Source organism: Hydractinia symbiolongicarpus, chromosome 8 (genome assembly GCF_029227915.1).
Source record: "Hydractinia symbiolongicarpus strain clone_291-10 chromosome 8, HSymV2.1, whole genome shotgun sequence".
In the NCBI taxonomy this organism is placed as follows: domain Eukaryota; kingdom Metazoa; phylum Cnidaria; class Hydrozoa; order Anthoathecata; family Hydractiniidae; genus Hydractinia; species Hydractinia symbiolongicarpus.
Genome location: NC_079882.1, coordinates 19,784,396 through 19,804,842, shown reverse-complemented (window position 1 = coordinate 19,804,842; position 20,447 = coordinate 19,784,396). Strand labels below are relative to the sequence as shown.

Sequence of the window (20,447 nt, the reverse complement as noted above, 5' to 3'; positions counted from 1 at the left end):
AGCGATAAATCCCTACCACTATTGTTGTGTTTGTTGCAACCCAGAAAAAAAAATCACGCAGTGTCATTCATATATTTTGTCATGTATAATTCATGATACGTTAACACGAAACCAAGAAGTAGTACTTCCTATTTCAGCTTTTCATGTCATTCAGTTTATGTTCTGCAAAAAGCGTATTTTTTGTTTCCTTCGCTTTTTTATTGAGAGGCAAATTAAACGTTTTTCGATGTAAAGTAATATAAAGACTGAGAAGAAACAATACAATATCGCGGAGATATTACCTTCAAAAGTTTTATTCTCTTTTTATTTCTTATATACAAACAACCGTGAGCCGAAATTATTTACCAGCTTTGTGTAACATGTGCTATTTTTTCAATTGCATAATGTTCCACCTTTTACTCTTGACGATATAATTTTTAAAAAAACCTGATGAAAATCTCACAAGAATATTCGCATAAGGCTTCCAGCTGTTCCTGAGATTACACCAAAGATGGCAGTGGGAAATTATGCAGACATATACAAAGAAAGTATGGAAAATCGCCTATTTGGATGTTTTTATATATTTTGTCTAATTTTAGTTTCTTCAGAAAGTACTATACCATATGAATATTAAAATAGAGTAAATAACATGCCAGGAAAAATAGGGATAAACAGAAAGAAAAATACAATTTAATAATTTTTCAAATTGTTTCTACAAACGAGATGGTTTCTCCACGTGATGGATTTCGAATTTCGTTCTCGATATTAACCCTAACCTATTTAATAAGAATGAAGTTTGTCAGAATATATAGGCTTAGACTCACCAAAGTTCAAAAAATATATTCTTGATCCTAGCTTAGAGAATAAAAGAATGTTTGGGAAATATTATAAAGCTCGAAAGAATAAAACCTTAAGAATTTCCAGCCTGCGTAAAATTTTTTCGTTATTTTGTGTAGTACACGTTAAAAAGAAAAACTCTTAATAAAAAAAAAACTTTTACCAGACCTCCCAAGTTTTAGAACAAGAAAAAAATGATAATAGCATTGACTGGTATTTTTTGGATAATTTCTGTAAATTTCGAAATGCAACAAAAATCGAAAAACTCGCATATATGAAGTTGCTATGCATCCAAAATACATGCCTTTATAGACAAAGCAGTTTTTCGAACTAAACTTTTGCCAGATTTGTCATTAAAAACGTGTGCTTTTGTTATGAACATTGAATGGAATATTTGTATAAGTCGATCCGAAACAAGACGTAATTATGACCTTCCACCTTCACCCCATTTTCTCTACGATATTTTTATTATTATTATTATTATTTTTTAATTTCGTATTTCGTTTTCATATTTCATTTTTTATCTCTCTTTTCTTCAAATTTTGAAGAGTTGAAATTTTCAACTTGTGTTTTAATATTTTATTCATGAGTTTTCATAAGAGGAACAGATTGTGAATATTGCGTATTTTTTTGTATTCTTCTTCCTTTCTTTGTTTTATTCATTTTCTTCTTTGTTGTCCAAATATAATATCTATTGTAAACGAAAATAAGCCACCGTATTGAAACTAGTGAGTTAATTATCGGACAAAGTACCCACAATGCATCAGGTGTCGAAGCTATAATCGCCCCCTAACAAAAAAATTAAAACTTTTTTTTCCTCACATTAAACTTTGAAAGTTTCACCGTTGTGAAAATATTTCGTTGACCATGGGTGAAATAAAAGCGAGTAAACGAACATCAAAAAAAGACGGTAATAATAACGAAGTTCCTTCGAAAAAACTTGAAAAAGATGTCAAATGTAATGTCAAAACAGAAATCATAGGACAAGCTACTCTCATTCCGACAACCATAAATTATAATTCCAACGTTTTACCAGACGCCATTTTTTTGACAACATCCAATGGACAATTAATAACAACGCCGTCAATAAATCCAGCACCGGCTCCAGCAGGAACGACTTCCATTAACGACATAACGACAACGACGTCCAGTATAACTGACAGCAAACATCAAATGAAAAAAGAAAAAAAGCACTTACAAGAAGAACATGGAGGTGCAGCTGCGAAGAAAATGAAACCATCTGCATTGAAGAATTCATCTGCAAACTCGAGAACTACACACAGCTCATTGGTCACAACACCAAACAAAGAACAAACTATATTCGCTACAAACTTTCCTTTATTTACTACTGGATTACCAAACAATCTCGCTGCTGTATTTTCCAGCCAAAACAATTTTACCACTGGTTTAACTCCGATTACAACGTTTAGTCTACAGAATCCTTTACTAACTCCGAATTTAACCATACCTATATATAATTCGCTTGTGGCTGTTTCAGGAACGGCTAAAGATGGATTGCCGACGATAAACAAAGAATTATTTTCGCCAGCAACGTCATCGGCAGCTAAAGGTAACAGCAAAAATAAAAACAGTTTAAGTGTAATAACGCAGAACAGCGCAAATATGACAACTGCGCGAGGACGAAAGAGAACGGCGCAATCTCGCTTGCCAGCCAAACTAAAAGAACCGGCAGCCGTTGCTAGAAGAAACGCTCGCGAGAGACGACGTGTTAAAATGGTTAATGATGGATTTTTAAGGTTACGACGGCATGTTCCGACGGATCCAAAAAATAAAAAATTATCAAAAGTAAAGACTTTACGTTTAGCTATTGAATATATACATCATTTGCAACAACTTTTACATGCAGATTCAAACGCAAAACAGTCCGTTTTGGTGACGGGTTTTACACAAGTTAATAATGGCTACGAAGAAATGGATGGTGGGAATGTGGGATGGTTGAATTCAGAATCACTGGTAAGTCATGGTTGATTAAACTATTTTCAAACGTTATCTTAAATTGTTCATGTTTTCCCTCGTGCGTGGAACCACGCCAACTAAAATTGGCCAATTTTGAGATATTAACACGAGGTAATTAAACTGCTGAGAAAAAATTATGTCTAAGACGCATGGAAAGAAAAATAGTGTCATATTATGATAATAATAGTTCTAGTTTCTTCATGTTTTGCTAAAACACAACGCGTGGATAACAGATACAATTCTAAAAAAACTTGAATGTAAAAAAATGTGTCCTAAACAGACGGAGCGGCCTGTCATTTAAAAAGAGACATATTTTTCAAGCTTTCCTTGTAATAAACAAGTCTTGTCTAAAAAACATGTTTAAAATTTACGTAAAAATTATCTCTGTTTACAGTGTAATTATTTTAACATTTGTATTTTCTTTTTAACGTTAAAAGCACTGCAGTTTTTAATTAAAAAGTGTCCCATGGCTTAATGTTTACCAAAGCCTCTTTTGGTCTAATTTTCTCACAAAATTTGACGATGTAGTATTTAAGTTGAGTGAAAACGATTATGTTTTCTTTGTACATCTTTTCTTTTCTTTTTTTCACGCTGATCTGTTAATTGATAACAGTCCCGTAAGTTACACGTCGCATGTGTACGTAATTTCCATTTTTCCAAGAGCACGAGTTTCTTATCAAAAACAAAAACAAATATCGCTTGAAGTCAAGCCGCATTTTATTTTCAGATGTTTTATTTTCTAATTTTTCTAATTTGTCTCGACTACTTGTCATTGTAATTCGAAACGTGGAAAGACAGATAAATAAGGCAAGAAATGGACGTCTCTGATATTTTCCAATGCAACGACGTCATATTGCAAATAAAAATGGCAGCAATGTAGCGTAAGAAAAACACGCTACCAGACTGTAATAAACGATGATCCCCATAAATCTAAACGCTTTTAATTTTCAAAACATTTTGTTTTGACATCTTTTTTAATTAAGTAGAACAAAACTATTTTGGATTATAAGGGATTTTCTTTAAAAGTATTTTTTACTGGGTCAGAAAATAAAAGCGAAAATTAGGAAGGGAATAGGAATACTAATGCGATAAGCGTGACGCATTACGGTTGATCGTTTCATCTTTCAATCAATCGTTTTTCGTCTTTGCTTTTCTTTTATTAGACGTCATAATGAGTGAAAAAAATTATTTTCGTTTTATACAGTGAGTTCATGAAATATTCAAAATGGTTTTAAAACATTTTCTATAGCATTGGATCATTTTAGTTTTTATCTCATCGGAATTATTGTAATGCGTTCAATAATTATTCAAAAAGACACCACGTTGAAAAAAATTACGTTAAGCCATGCGTTTTAAATATTTATACTTTTTAGGAGGATGCTAAATCCTTTGATAAAAATTATTTTAAAATCTGTGATTTTTATATTTTTAGGCGAGAGTTAACCGTGATCTTGAAGAAGATATATTCCAGACAATCGATCCTGCTCGTTTACGTACGAATTATACCGATTATATTACCCGATAAAATCCGAAAATTTTAGTAGCATTAAAAATATCGAGAACGGCTTTATTCTCCCATCTACAACTAAAATCGCGTGAGAAATCAGCTTCCGTTAGAGACAGAGGGCGGTAAATCAATTACAACGATCTGGTCATAAAAGTGTAAACTTTGTATGATTTATTAATCCGACTCTCTTTGTCCTTCTCTGTCTTTCAAAATTAGAATTTGTCGGACTAGCACTTGTCGTCACTTATGTCGTCACTTATGTCGGACAAATATTTGAAAAAGGCAGGTACATTTTATCATTCCAATAAATATAATTTAAAACTAAATGGGGGGTGACCATGTGAGCCAAAACAAAAAAAGTCAGGTTAAATTTTCGTCGACTAAATTTACATCAGACAAAGTCTTTTGAAGTTGTCATTTTTTCCGACAGATTTCAGATTTCATGTTTTTCAGATAAAGTATTCCTCAGATAAACGTACGGCATAATTTGCGTACGGCATTAAGCTTCCCAAAACCTAAAAGAGCTGCTGACAAGGGGTCAAAAACTGATTCAAACAGTAGACTCAACTCCCGAAGGAATAATATTTCATTTTCCAGTTCAGTAATAGAATGAGTCAATATTGTGAATTGTACATGAGAATTTTTAATATGTATATTCATTCGCTGATTTTAATATATAATTATTTATTAATTTGTAAATAAATGCTTCAGTCAACGATGTGTTTTCCCTTTTGTTTTAATTCCGCGCTATTTAGAAGTTCTAATTTCTTTCGGGTTCTGCATCCGGAGTGTTAATTATTTAAGTACCTCCAAAACATGACAAAATCTTAGAGGTTTACAGCTAAATCGTACAAGAAAAAAAAATCTTCATTGAACGTTAAACAATATTTTTCACTTTATAATATACAAAATAGTATTGAAAACACGTGTAAACGCAATATACATTTATATATATACATTTAAATAATATTAAAACTCTATAAAACGTATGTATAAAAAATGCTGACTATGCAAAACGACCTGGGTGTAACTCGGTCATTATAATAAGCAGAACGTCTAATTGATGTAATCTAACAAAAAATTAATTTTTGAGACATTATAGATAGATTGATTATAAAATAAACGAATTAAGAAATTTATTTCGTTTATGTTTAAAAAGTAAGTCATTCTATGTTTCTGTTGCCAATCAAACCAAAACTTTTTCTCGCTTAAATGGTAACTTGATGAATACTTTTATTTACTTTTGTCAGACAATCACGGTTCTTCGTATGTGGTCGTCTTCTTGTGTTTCAGCTCAAATATATTTTTATACCTATATTTGATTCACCAACACCAAATTCATCGAAATGAAAGTCTTCAAGGGTAATAATTTCGTGTGGCGTGTAGAAGAAGCTGTTAGTAGAATGACACCTTACCGTATGTCACTCTCAAGTAAGCTTCAAATAATATTAACTCACACACGATCACTCGCTCAGCTTAGTCACCAGGGGAAGTCGTTTTATACTCAGAAATAAAACCTTCGGGTCACCTCACAGCGTAACTACCAAGCATTTCTTTCAACTCGACTCCATGTTCGGATGCACTGCGGACAATGTCGGACAAAATCTCGTCTAATTTCACTGTTGCTGAATGTATGATTTCGAAAGAAGCGTACTGAAAATAAAAATCACACGCAAAAGGGTAACCACAAATACTTACCGCTACAGAAGTGGAACAAACACAACAAAAAATGGAATGAAAGTATTTCGCTTAGCTACTGACGTCTTTCCACAGGTGTGAACAGAGCGGAAGTGATTTCGTAGCCTCTTGATATAACCAACGAGCCTAAAAGAAAAAACTGGAGCATGTTCTCTGAAAAACAAAGCTCTTCTTACGTTATAAACTGGACTACATACCAGGATCGAGTCAGTCTTCTTCGAACAGAACAACAAGAAGTACAGTGGAAGAAAACCAACAAGAAACTAGACAAATTCTTGTTAATTTACCCCCTGGAAAGTCTAACAACGTACATACCAGACTGGTCACGGTTAACAAAAAGCAAATATGGAATGACTCTGGTAAATTTTTGGACAAGAGGCATAAAGGGAATAGTCGAGTGTTTGTAACAACCTCAAGCGAGTACTCGAGTAAAAACCTTACCTCCTTTATACAGTTACATTTTAGCTCAACTTGAATCGCCCTTATAAAAGAAAGAAGATACGCACATAAGTAAAGTAGAATGGCCTGACAAAAACTTATCGAAGAAAAGGGCGATGGTTGTTGATAGATGCACTCACGTCCTCCACAAGTTCAGACATCTCGTGTTGCTGGATAATACGGACCCGCACACAATCCGTGCTTGTTCGTAATTTTCCGTTCGCATTTCATGTTGACAGATTCTAAAATATACCACGCGATTCCAATCACATCCCGAGAAGTTCAATGAAACAACTCACAACGGTGACCAAAGCATACCTGATAGCTAACTCCACATTGTCCGGCATGAGATTAATTGCCTTTCGGAAGATCTTAGAATGGTTTTCTATCGGTATCACCATCAAACATAATTCCAACATCTGCGAAAAATTTGACGCGTAATATAAAATCCATATTTTTACACAACAAAAATGTGCAGAAATTACAAGGTTGCCGCTCTTTTTAAAGACTCAAATTTGAGGAGATTTGAGGACTTTCGATGAGAATTTTCAAGCTTTTTAAAGAGATTGCCATACTTTTTTGAACAAAAATTGAGATTTAAGAACATTTTTAAAATTTCCACAAAAATTGAGAATATTTGAGGAGATTTTCAAGGTAATGTCATGCGTAAGGAATAAATTTCTCCAGTGCCCATGTAGCATTTCTATGTATTTCATCATATAGTTTTGTAATACTAGATTTAAGGCAAAGGGTGATAAATTTGTTAGAAAAATAGATTTTAGAGGAGATTTGAGGATACAAAAAACTACCAACAATTCTTAATGTTGCGAACCTTGTTATGAAATGAAAAATCTTCCCAAGTCAAGCTTTTATTAAACGGTACCAATACACTCGATCGGACACACGACAAAGAACGAAACAGCAGCTCCTCAAGTTCTTCATAATCTTTTACTGAAACAGAAGCCATTTGGCTGACTGTGTGTATCTTGTGCTCGATGTAAGCCATCCAAAGCTTTTTCATATTTTCCAAGGACGTGTACTGGTGTACAGCCGATTCGTATGCTTCGTCGGTAGCCGACGCAAATGTAAGCATTGACGGTGCTACCTTCTTTATCTTGAGTAGGAGGCTGGACATATTGAGAATGTGAAGAGACAGAAAATGACAGTACAGAAAATAATATTAAAACGAAAAGTATATAATAAAAAGATTAATGGTCAAAACAAGCGAAACTACAATAGACCTACCAGGATTTAACTCACCAGAAGAAACTAACAATCCAATCTTCAGAAAAGTTCAAAAATCTGTATTTTTGAACCTTTTTAATTCATTTTACCCACATATTCGACATTATTGGCCGAAAAAATATCCATTGTCTATTGTCTATTGTTCCATTTCATTGTGCAAAAAAAACAGGAAAAAAAATGATCCAGCCCTGAGAATTGTCGTAAAAAGCTATTTTTTTGGAGCGTTTTAGTTTATTCTGCGCATAAATTCGCCATTTTTGAGCCGATAAGATTTTTTAAAAAAACCGACATGTTACATTCGAAGGTCTATTGTTCTCTATCTTTTTGCAAAAAATCAGAAAAAACTAATGATCCAATTCTGAGAAAAGCTGGTAACGGACGGACACAGGTCATTTTAAAGGACCTAACCTGTACCAGGATGGTCCAACATTATCTAAAAATTCTACAACACAAACATCTTCATTTTGTCTTCTTCGTCCTTTTATAAAAGAAACGACGAAAGGATTTTACCACATATCAAATATACAAGCAGAATATCTAAAAATACATGCTATCATAGATACGAATTACTGATTTTTTTACTCACCAGTAACAGGACCAATAATAGTACACAAGATGTTGTGAACTCTGGAGGCTTGGTAAGTATGTTGGCAAACTGATCGTATAAGGAACCGGTAAACCTAACACTTTTCTATATAAGTGCAACACATCGGGAAGAACTTCGTCGTTCTCGTCGAATTGAAAGTAGACGTGGATGCATTTTGTCAACTTCTCAAGAGCCAAGCTGGGCATACCCTAACGAAGAGTAGAAGTTTAAACGTATGGCGTATATCAACTTTGCAGGGATTGTCAATTTTTAGGATAAAAAAAACTTTGGACTTCCTTTTTCGATACCCCTAAACATGCTCGGTACTGTGAATGCTGCAAACGTGTTACAATAACACGTGTTATCACGTAAGCTAGACAAATTGAGAGATCGTGATCCTTATTATTGGTAAAACCAAAAAAAGAAAAGGGGCGGTATACAGACTGTTTCACACACATGATGAACGACACACCTGTTTGTACAACCAGTTCGTGTACACGTACACTATCTCAACATCATGTTCACATCTGTGGATAGCATCTTCCGCAACTGTTACAACGGCATCCATGGGAGAACGATGGATGTACAACGAGAGTAGAAGAACCCACCCTTCGACAAACGATGGTTTCTCGCTTAGTAACGTGCGCATTCTAGTCACGGCTGATTTAACATTGCCAAGAAAAAGTTCAAATGCGATTAAGTTTTCGTATAACATCATCGACGTTTTTAAAGGCGTGACGCATGTTTCGGCTTCCGGTTGAAGTGCAGCTAAACAAAGAATTAGATAGGCGCTTAAACCATAACATTTTTTATTTGTTTTAAAAAAATGTACTTTTACCATCTCGGATGTAAAAGTACAAACAAGAAATCAGTAAACAAACCATGTACCTTCATACAGCTCTCTAATTTTCGCTTCCTGTAAATTCCAGGGTTTTGCGTCCCACTGCAACAAGAATTTTTCTTTGCATACAAGTCTACCGGGAGCATTTTCTTCAGCTTTAAACAAGCAACTGGGCAGACAGTGAAATACTTGTAATGAAATGAAACACAACCACAGAACTGACTGGTCCAAGCTCGTCAAGTATGACCTGACGCCACGCATGTCTAATTTTTCGGCGTCGTCTACCACTTCGTCTCTGCTCAATGCGGCCGAGAGATAGGTAATGGCGGTGGCGATCTTTCCACGGCAAGTCAACAATTGAGCTGCGTACAGCACAGTCTCTAACAAATAATGCGACTTCGTATTTCTGTCTTCTTCGCTTTCCACGATAAACTTAATCATCTCTGTGCATATTTCTTGCTTGCCTAGATGTGTCGTCTCCAGGTTCAAGCAAGTCCACCAAACATTATAAGTGGCAGCATACATAACAGCTTGGTAACACAACTCACGCAGTTCACTGGATGTACTATTCGTTGCGAATAAGTGCAAGTAGGGGATCCATAAGTCCTCAGAGTCACGGTTTTCTTCGAGGCCTTGCGATAACACACTGAGAGCCTCTTCACTACTACCAGTTGCAAGATTTTCGTTTTCGTCTTGATCTTGTGTTTTGATGGTTCGTTTTAACAACTGATTAGCTAAGGCCAACCAGAGTTTTACATCTGATGGGTTCTCCGCAAGCCCTGCTTTTAACACTTTTGTGGAATCGTATTGGGAAGAAAAGTAACGAACTTCTTGGCTAAAAAAGACATTTTTTAATCTTATTTTAGATTAACCGAACCACAGCGGATTTAAAACTTACAATCTTAGATTATTTTGGTAGACAAGGGTATTAGTTGCTGGCATCAGCAAGATCTCTCTAAATTTCCGGAACTTCGCGGGCCGTGACGTGGGTCACTACGTAATACGCGCATGTTAAAATGCGTGATTAGTGAGATTTAAACGCTGTTCATCTGCTCTTTGTACCTACAAATGTTGAACGCAATTCATGCTTATTATTAGTTTTGAGGAATAGGCAAAAAACTCAGATTCTTAGGCTGCGATTGGCAATATGATTTTGTTCAAGATGGTAACATTTAAAGCATTGTAGGGTAACGACAAATATTTAATGCTATAGATTGCTCATTACTTCTCTTTAGGCTGAATGAAAAAAAAAATTAATTCAAAGAGAAACACACCTTTCTGCAGTTTCGCCAACATTTGATTCTTCTGTCTTCTTCTTTTTCTTTTTTAAATGATATACAGGATTATTTGCAGTGTATTGCTCGACTGCTTGTTGGTCGCTCACAGAAAAGTTAATCGATGCATTTTTATTCGGCGTCAACCAATCCCTCTTGTTAAATGTTATACACTCGTACACAGTCTCCTTTCGAGAATGTCTAGTCTCCTTCAACTGGTTCCAAAGAAGCAACAGTTTTTCGTCCGAGCTCATCTTTCCACTGTAGTGATCAGTGAACTGTTTCGTAAACGATTCCAGCAACTTTCTTTTCTTCTCTCCACTCATCTCAACCGTTGCGTTAAAAGAACGGAAATCATATGCCACCAAGTCCTTTATAATGTCATCAGAGGAAAGTTGACATTTTTCTTTGAAGTGCCAGTAAAAACACTTGTTGTCATTGCACGTCCCAAGTAAATCGAATTTGCACATGATTTTTTTCGGATCGATTAGATGTGAAAATGTGGGCGATTGAATGGAGAGTTTTGATTGAGTCCGGAAATATGGACTTAACCTACAGGCGAAATCAAAGCAACAGCATGAAATTATTTGGGGAACTCATAACACCAAAACACAAAGCATAAACAGAAATACCCCTGAACAAAGTTTGGCAAAGTTTCCGAATAAGTCCCTCAATTTCTTATGACTTTAACCCTGATTTTAATATGAAAATCTTTAATATATTTTTTAATTTTTTATGATTAAGTTTATTGATTCTGTTTTGTATCAAGCCCCATTTTCATATCCACTGGTTATCAGTCAACAATAAAGTAAACAAATGAATCAATAAACAAAATAAAAAAGTTATAACGGTCACCTATATGATCTGAATCGAAGAAGTACGCTCTTGTACTTTGTAAGTAATTTTTTTCCATCCGAACAAAAACCGTCAACATCTGCTGTAAATGATTTAGGCTGTGTCCCACTGATTTTTAAAGTTTTTAGAATGGATGCGTTTTTCTTCCATTGCAAGGATTCTTGTAGGGTGGAGTTACAGCAGCGCCTTGGCCCACTTATTGATAGACTTTTCGACAATCTTTCCTATAACAATTAAGGTTGAATCGGTGCAAAGTGTTTTTTACCAGTATACATACACGTCAAGTTTCTGCAAAGCATGACATAATAGACACATAGCTCCTACATAGCTCTTCCCCTACTTAAATGTCATGTTAATAGACATATCTGGCCGAACATCACTTTGTTATTTTGAAGTATGCTCACACTGTTATATGCAGTGAACACGAGTGGTGGATTATGAAGATCAAGAAAAGATGTGAAATTACTTTGTCAATTTTTAAACATAAATATAAACATTACCAGCAACTAAAAAAACCATACTGACCTGCAGTTCCTTTAAATCTTTTGATGATTTGATCCGAGGTAAGCTCAACAATGAAAGTTGACTGGAAGTCTCCTTGTTGTCTGTCGATTTAACGCTTTTGCTAAGAGTTTGAGTTGTGCTTCCCATAGATGCAGCACGATATTTATTCAATTGTTCACGTAATTGCAATTCCAGTATTGTAAGGTCTTGTTTAGTCATTTTCTTAACGTTAGCTGCAGTTTCCATTAACTTGGCTGAGCGAGACACGGGCTAGAAAGGGAATTTTGTTTTGTTGTAGTGGCTATGGTAAATAGAACTAAAATAAATTATCCCTTAACATAAAAAAAATACAACAAACAAACAAATGATTTCTCTCTGATTACAACACTTTTATTTACAATATAATATTTTCAAGAAAGGGAGGTCCAAATGAGCAACAAATGAAAAGAAGGGTGTATAAACTGCAGTGGAGTATAAATAATACACACTCACTTGGCCAGCTGAGAAATCTGATTCATCTTGTGAAGACTGCGTGCTTTCATTTAATCTTTCATACTTCGTCAATTGCTGGTGAGATGTTTGAAGTGACCTCACCAATGTAGATATATTCTCTTTCATTTTTTCGGTAATTGTACCTAGACAATAAATTTTTTTTGGACGACTTGTTATTTTGTGGGTGCCTGCCATGTTTTTATAGTTGTTGATGAAAAACAAACCTTTTCCATTCAACTTCAGCCTGTTCACACTGACTATACTTCTTGCTCTTAAAATTTCTTCATCAGTCATTTTCTTGAGAGCAATTTTCTCTTTTAACTGATCTTTCACCTCTTTAATCTAAAAAACACAATATTAAAGGTAAAATGTCAATCATAGGGTACACGTAAACTCCATATATTACTTTACCTGGCTATAGAATTTATTATGCACTCTCCGTGTTGCAGCTTTTTCCTTTGTAGCAAGTTGTAGTTTTTCTTGCAACTGTTTTACCTCAAGACTCTGCTTTTCAAATAACATGCGTTTTTCTGAAATAGCAGATTGCAGTCTTTTGTATTCCAGCTGATCCTTTACTATGTATGAGCTGCAAAATAAAACAGAGATAAAACCCGACCACAGTGTATGCAAGAAAAATGTGATAGTGACATGTATTACCTGTGTTTTTTCATTTTCTGGCTTGCTTTTTCCGCAATACTCTGCAACTCTTTCAACAAGGTATCATCACCAACTAAAAAACAATAACAAAGTAACGTTGATGATTCATCAATCCTTAGTTGTACTTTATTAAGGCATATCAATGGGTATACAAATATACATACCAGATTTACGCCTTTTCTTTGCCTGAAACAATTGTGAAAAAAAAATTTACACTTTTTAAAGACAAAAAATACTCAAATACCCCCCAAATATATATATATATATAAGACAAAGCTCAATACTTGGTCACTTTTTTCCCGTAAAATACTCCTCAAACTTTGATGCTGCATAATGTCATTGCGCTTGCGGAGAGTGTCTTCATCAGGTTCAAAATCTTCTTTGCTAAGTTTGATTATTACTGGTGGATGTTGAGGTGGCTAAGAAGAAAAATTAAAAATTGACAAGACAGCATTTTATTACATGATTATGATTTACTCTTTAGAGAGATTGCAACACAAAGTAACACACTTACTGCAATATAATTATTTATTTTGGTGATCACTGGAAAAGGTGACGAAGGCTTAATAGCAGGTGTTGGTAAGATAGGCGTTGTGCTATACTCCACTTGTTGGATAGGTTTTCCTTCTGGAGAAGTAGAAATCTTTGGCTGGGAAAAAAATGCATATTATGAAAGAAATATTAAGATGGCAAAAATTGCATTTCTACACTGAGGGCTTACTTAAGGCAGATTTCCGCTTAAAAAAAAAAATAGAACAGAAAAATCTAAATCTGATTGGCTGAGAAACTTTAACTCATATTCACAAAAAAGTTAAAATAAATCAACTTTTTCCACAGAGTAAATAATGAGAGAATAATCTGCAGCAGAACTAACCAATTTGCATTATTTTGTACTGTTTTATTAAAATGAAATTGAAAGCCAACTTAATTTTATAAAAAAATCATTATTGAACACAATGCATCTGAACCTTGTTGGTTTGTTTAGCCTTTGCAGCTCTTTTACATGCCAGTGATTTTAAGGCTTGTGCCCTCAGGGCCCAAATATCTATTTCGTCTGTATCCTCAGAAGCTTTTTCTTTTGTTTCGTTTTTTTCACGTTTCGATACCACAGTTTCTTGATGAACTAAAATTACAGTACATTCGATATAACACTCACTATTATATTAACAGTGAAATAGCTTATTCCACAAATTCATTATACGTCAAAGTAAAAAATTAAAGCAAAAGTTTATTTACCTGAAGGTTGAGCCATTGAGTCTAACGATTCAACGTAACCAGGCATCCATAACACCTAAAGTGCAATAAACAGCTTTTTTATATGATCACAAGTAATAACAAATGTGTACATAGATATATATAAAAGTATAGCTGGCATACATTTGAGTTGGTCATGGATAGTGCAGTCTGATCAAGCACTGGTTGAAATCCCTCTAAAAGAAACAGGTTTTAATTTAGTTAAGGTTACTGTAAAGAAAACAAATTTTATTTTTAGGTTTTTTGCAAAAAATTCATGACATATAGAAAAAAAAAATCTCTTTCGAATGACATATTTTATATTCCATGAAAATATTTGGAACATCCTTTTTTTCTGGAAAAAGCCTTTTAAGAGGTGTTATATCCTTCACACCTTCGAGAAAATATGTACAAAACTGAGTTGAGCATATTTTTTGTAAACATTATGCATGATATGGAACTACCATATAAATATATGCATAATAATATTTCTTAGTTTACTTTCACCATCGATATATATATAAAATGTTGTCGTATAAAAAATCATTAAAAAAAATCAAAGTTAAGGAGTATGCATATGAGCTTTCTGAACGTGTGCACGCATATTCATCTTAAAGAAAACACTCACACTTCTATCATCTTTCTACATACTCAGTTCACACATTTTCATAACACCTACAAAAATCTTTAAAAACAAATATCTTGTTAGTAAATTTTCGCATACATGCCTTTACGTTTGTGGTCTCTTTCTTCCGAAAGCTTCCTATTGGCTCATGAATAAATTATGCACAAAAGGTTCCCGGATTTTTTTGTGTAAATTACTGATTAGCGAATTATGACGACAGAAAGAAAAAAATTGCATTTTTTTGAATGATTATATATAATTACAAATAATTTTCATAACAACGTTGTTAGAACAAAAAAACACGGGAACCTTTTTGAATTTAATTTATGCTGAATATAATAGTGCAAAAACGAGAATTCTGCGACCACGCATTTGGAAAAAGAAGTCTTTTTAAAACGTACGGTGAAAAAAAAATGGTGTGTGTTTATTTCATTATATTTACTTTTTGGTAAATTAACATCTCTCACGAAAATAACATCAAAAAGACCACTCATCAAGTGAGTTTTTTCCTTTACAGTAACCTTAAATCAAGAGCTTTCCCATCATCATAAAAAAGCATGGCAATATTTCTTTTCGCTTTTACAAGCAGACATGGTAACATTTATCATGTCAAATCTAAATGCTGTTAAAAACTCAAAGTGCCTTCTAATTTTCTTTATTTTTTTATAACGAACTTAAACAATAAGTAACAATGATTATTAACAATGAAAGTACATGCCTGTGACAGGTGGCGGTGGTGGTATCATTTCGGTGGTTTCAATAAGTGGTAGTGGAGCCTTTCCATCTGATAAGCCTAAATGACATAAAACTTGTAGGGATGCTGTTGATTCGTTTAAAAAACTGATGTGCAGACATTTACTGTTACCAGCACAAACAATTATATACACAAATAATAAATTTTAGATATTTATGCAAGGTGTTTCTCACCAGCAGTGTCCTCATCTTCAATATCCATTGGAACTGTTGAGTAGTTATCAACTTGTTGTTGTTGTTGTTTTAGTATCTCCAACTCCATTTCAGTCTCAATTTTTTGTTGTGCTCTGTATGCAAGATACTTAGCTCTTCTGCCGCCACGCCTCCTACAAATGTTAATTAAAAGATGTGTAAATCTTACATATTATAACCAAGAAGGTTTGTGCTTCCTCCTACAAAATTATTAAATTTCTTGTGGATTTAATCTCTGTGTCAATTTAGATCTACAATCTTTAACATCTGTTTTAAAAAAATATCATAAGCTTTCTTGTGGCACTGGTTTAGGTCATACTTCCAGCAAAACATGGGGAAATCAGCCAAATGTGAACATTTAGATCAATGTTAAGAAAATAGGTGATAGCAATAATATTCAAAACTGCATTCATTGTTAAATAAGCGAAATTTATACTAGAAAACAGATATTTCAGTGCATAAAAGAAGGGATAAACACTGTTCAATAATTGGTGGAATCTTACATATATATAGTCATATTTCAAAAGCATTAATTTTGTCATTTGGCAAATTTCAGATAAAGAAAAGTTTTGCCAAAAAATATGGCATTAAATAAATTAAGACAAAACAAATAAAACACAGAAAAACCTTGCATATACCTTTTCTTAGTTGAAGAAGTGATATTTTTTCTTTTTTCACTTCTCACAGAAGCATCTCTACGGTCACTGAACCTGGCAGCTTGTGATCTTGTTTGAATGGTCCTTGGAATTTCGTTAGAAATACTAAAAATTATCAAAGAAAAAATTATAAATGAAAGCTGTTTGTAGCAAGTTTGAAAATATGTCAAGTCAAGGTTTTTACTTGCTATGCTGTTGTTTTGTTCTTCTCCTCAATTTTTTTGTTTGACTCTTTGATAGGCTTGGTAGAGAAGGTTTCGAAATGCTGTCTGTTTGCACTGACAAAATAGTATCTGGATTGATTTTCTCAACTAGCACACATACGTTTGTCTGAGGCAATTTCCATTTTTCAGAAATGTTATTTCCTTCATTGATGATTCTGTCTTCTACAGTTTTATTAACATTATATACTCCACTGACAAGATTGTTGTTTAGTTTTTTATTTCCATTCTCCTTTTGTGTAACTTGCACATCGCTTTCTAAAGTAGCTTCAGATTTTACTGTATCTTTTTTACTTTTTCCAGTCTGTGCAAGCAATGCATTTCTTAACATCATTAGTTCATCTTCATCTGCTGAGTCAGCATGATGACAACGTTGTTCCTCAACTTGGTTTTCACATCTTTGTGGTTCCTCATTTACTAAAATTGCACTGCTGTGGTTTGCTTTTTTATTCGTTTTCTTATTTTTTTTATTCGAAACAGGTTTACTATCCCTTGTCAGACCTTCACCTAATAAACAAAATTGTCACATCACACACACATAACTCTCTTGAATTTTAATATCAGTTTTCTTTCTCCACTCATCACAATCTTACAAATATACATGGAACTTGTAGCTGTAGAAAGGAAATTAAGAAATTCCCTGAAATTTTCACAAAATTGTACAATTTAACAAAATACATGGAATAAAATGTGTACTTGTGAGATTTCTAAGGTGTCAAAACCACACTATATACTGACGAAAATATACACGAATTGAATATGTCCAAAACACCCGATAAAATTGTAAAAAAAAAACAAATCATGAAACTTACTGCTAACTTTTTGCAATTGTTGTTGGATTAAATAATGTCGTGCCAGTAGTAACTCATAATCATCCATATCATAGTTCGATGTATCATCAGTAGTCTTTTTGCTGGGTTTTTCCCATTCATGTTTGCGAGGATCTGGTTGGGAATCTGTAACAACTTGTTAAAGATTTACAGAGAAAAATTATATAATGTGGGGTGTACAATAGCAAATGAAAATAAACTTGGTTACAAAAGAACATCACAGTAAGAGTTTCTGAAAGCTAAATAAGGCAGAGCACAAATATAGCATCTGGTATAAAAAATAAATAGAAAAAGATAAATAGAGAAGATACTTCTTCTGAAGCCAGGTTTATTTTTTCTTTGCCTCCAAGATTCAAAGGAATGGTGACGGTTTCTGTTCCGAAAGTTTGGAGTTCTGTGAAAATTTGACCTATTGGTAACTAATGGCTTCACAACAACTTCTTCGAATGATTCTGTTTCACTCAGGTCTTCGATCTCTCCATCCTCAAGTTCTGATTGCTCCTCCATTAACATTTGTGTTTATTCCCTTAAAAATTGAAATTGCTAAGATATATATAGTTTCACATTAAGTTTGGCAAACAGTCTTCATGTACATTATGCAGTAGGGCCTTGGTATAAGTGAGACCCTGGATAAGTGATTCAGATTTCTTGTTATCCTTGAAATTGAGCTACTTACTTGTAGTCTGAATGAAAATGTCAGACTCTCCCATTTATTTTGTGTTTAGTACATTTATTTTACTTTAAACAAGAAAAAAAATTATTTCTATATATATACTAATTATTTCTTTTAAATTTAGTGGATTTTTCGATATAGGTCAATCTACTCGTTCATACTATAATTTTTATGTGCATGAATTTTTGCACAAGATGAAAAATCTATTCTGTACATATTAATTTTTGCGTAATAACAAAATGAATGTATTTGGAGTTAATTTTGGTCTCCTACAAATAATGTATAATATGCATATATATTATATGCATTTAAAATGCCTTTCTGAAATCATTAGTGCAAAAGTATGTTTGTGTAAAATGTTTGAATGTAACTTTTGTACTAAAATGGAAAGTATTTTTGATGGTGAACTAATACAACCAAAATTTGCAGACTTTTTCTATGAAAAAAGTTCATTTTGAACAGGGAACTACAATGTGTGGATAAAGCCTCGCCGTTACAATTTTGCTGATATAGATTTGTGTATCACAAGAAATTGGATAAAAATACATGAAAGCACAAATTTTTGCTCTGAGATTTGTGCAACTTCAAAGATTTTATTTCAAGGTTATTACTAAACACAAAAAAACGGATTGTTTATGACATGCGAGTTTATGCCTTCAAATGTTTACTGTTTAGCCTGGTATCTAGGTCGCTATAAGTCATAGGCTAAACTTATGCCATATCACAGTCATTTTGCAATTGTTTCAGGGAATGTTTTGCCATTTTATTTCATGGAAAACACATTTGCCTGATATCTAAAAGCTTAAAAACTTAAAAACAGAACGCTTTCCCTGACCCAAGGTGTCGTAGCTTGAAGAAGCGAGTGAATCTAGCAAAATTTGCAAAATCTGTGTTACAAGGCTTGAATTAGAGCTGGTTGACCTTTTGGTTATGTTATGTTACCTTCTGCTAATTTTGTTTTCTGTGTTAAAACATTTACCTGTGCTTAGAATTTGTAAAGCTTTGCACATTAAAAAAAAAACACTGAAACTATCGTAATTCTGTTTTATTTGCGTATTTATGTATTTTGTCAACCTTGTGTTGCACGCTGCTTTAATCCAGGCACTCTTGGAAAATTATATACCTTCTCTTTATCTGACCACAAGAACCTTAGGTAGCAACATAATGAAAAATGGATAAATTTTTGCACATGTGTGTATGTCTAGAAAGACGAGAAAATGTGATGTAATTTCCCTTAGCCTCCTTTGCTTACCCCATTTTTTCACTCCTTAGTAAACTCCTAAAAATTATAATAAGTTATCTAGCTAGCTACCTAGCAAGCTGGGTGGCTAGTATTAGTCCTTGGTTGAACTGAAAGCATAGAAAAGCTAAATAACCTGATCTGACAAGAACTAGCTACAAGAATTACAGGGAAAAGTTAATAAAGCATATTTCGTGAACACAAGTTTATTGTTAAGGAAAATAAAAGTGCAATAAACTAAAACCACCCACAACCGTTGTCGTTATTGTCGTTATTGGTCCTCACTAAGTAAGTAAAGTGACAGAAAAAAAAGGAAAAGAAAGTTAGCTATTTCTGCCCATACCTGCTTTACGGCTATAAAAAGAAACCATCCCCCAGAACCTGATCTCAGCATATATCGTGCCGCGCCACTCATATATAATATATATCCATATAGTATCCACACGTTGTGTATACATCCTATATTTTGTAAAAGAAATTTGAACTGACAAGCGAGCGATAAGAAAAAAAATTTGGGCAGGAAAATTAGCATGTCTTAAAAATATTGTCAAAAAACAACATTTTTAAGAGAAAAATTGTATACATTACTAACCAACAAATCCTTTCAAACTTAAAAATGTATTGGAGTTTAAGTCAACGCTCTTCCGAGATATTGCGGGACGGGACCTCTCTGGAGTACCAGTTTTTGTTTTCAAAAATCATCTTGACAACTTCTTAATCCATGCTTCTGACAAACCCTTACTGCCAGGTCACCAAAATATTAGAACTTATGACACAAACAGTCCGCTAAAAATACATACTCCTGCTTTCCCTGACCTTTATTCCAGGTCAAATGTTGTAGCAGAAGAAGTTGTTGGCGTCCTCGACAAGGACGAAGCGTAGATGAGCTGAAAGATTATCAAAGGTTTCAAAGGTAAAGGTATCATTTAACATTTGAATCTTATAAAAACATTTGAATGTTTGCAAGAATTAACGTGCTATAATGTGTGTGACAACATCGAACGTTCCATATGTGTGTGTGATTTGCGCGAACGTACGGGTTGTGTGCGTGTTTTGCAAGAAAGAAAGTGCTTTGTGTGTGGTTTGCTACATAGAGCGTTCTATGTGTGTGATTGCATAAAAGAGAGTACTGTA

The 20,447-nt window shown here is 33.8% G+C and overlaps 2 protein-coding genes across 4 annotated transcripts; one reads left to right on the top strand and one right to left on the bottom strand.

Annotated features, from left to right (window-relative positions):
* The first annotated feature begins 22 nt into the window (after positions 1-22).
* On the top strand, positions 23-5,015 carry LOC130654083 (uncharacterized). The gene is made up of 2 exons (XM_057456612.1): positions 23-2,790; positions 4,226-5,015. The coding sequence occupies exons 1-2, from the start codon at positions 1,684-1,686 to the stop codon at positions 4,316-4,318; spliced, it is 1,200 nt and encodes a 399-aa protein (XP_057312595.1). The 5' UTR covers positions 23-1,683; the 3' UTR covers positions 4,319-5,015.
* A 155-nt stretch (positions 5,016-5,170) lies between these two features.
* Positions 5,171-19,680, bottom strand: LOC130654075 (zinc finger C3H1 domain-containing protein-like). 3 transcript variants are annotated; one of them, XM_057456601.1, is made up of 29 exons: positions 19,657-19,680; positions 17,712-17,926; positions 17,383-17,526; positions 16,534-17,077; positions 16,332-16,454; positions 15,676-15,827; positions 15,467-15,541; positions 14,268-14,320; positions 14,127-14,181; positions 13,859-14,013; positions 13,405-13,539; positions 13,175-13,309; positions 13,055-13,076; positions 12,891-12,963; positions 12,645-12,819; positions 12,458-12,575; positions 12,234-12,376; positions 11,763-12,011; positions 11,238-11,461; positions 10,383-10,934; positions 9,156-9,943; positions 8,740-9,035; positions 8,268-8,476; positions 7,269-7,563; positions 6,755-6,855; positions 6,577-6,678; positions 6,440-6,479; positions 6,062-6,124; positions 5,171-5,953 (listed from the first exon to the last, which is right to left on the bottom strand). In XM_057456601.1, exons 2-29 carry the CDS (start codon positions 17,911-17,913, stop codon positions 5,825-5,827), a joined length of 5,352 nt encoding a protein of 1,783 aa, XP_057312584.1. In that variant the 5' UTR covers positions 17,914-17,926; positions 19,657-19,680; the 3' UTR covers positions 5,171-5,824. The 3 variants fall into 3 exon arrangements, 2 of the variants coding, with proteins under 2 accessions (XP_057312584.1, XP_057312583.1); XR_008984338.1 differs by having other exon boundaries at positions 5,867-5,953; positions 6,062-6,479; XM_057456600.1 differs by having other exon boundaries at positions 5,816-6,479.
* Positions 19,681-20,447: the final 767 nt, after the last annotated feature.

Coding starts and splice junctions, on each gene's coding strand:
- LOC130654083 (XM_057456612.1), top strand. CDS start 1,684: ATGGGTGAAATAAAAGCGAGTAAACGAACATCAAAAAAAGACGGTAAT. Junction 2,791..4,225: donor GGTTGAATTCAGAATCACTG/GTAAGTCATGGT, acceptor TTATATTTTTAG/GCGAGAGTTAACCGTGATCT.
- LOC130654075 (XM_057456600.1), bottom strand. CDS start 17,913: ATGTTAATGGAGGAGCAATCAGAACTTGAGGATGGAGAGATCGAAGAC. Junction 17,078..17,382: donor ACAATTGCAAAAAGTTAGCA/GTAAGTTTCATG, acceptor TTTGTTTATTAG/GTGAAGGTCTGACAAGGGAT. Junction 11,462..11,762: donor AAGATTTAAAGGAACTGCAG/GTCAGTATGGTT, acceptor TAATTGTTATAG/GAAAGATTGTCGAAAAGTCT.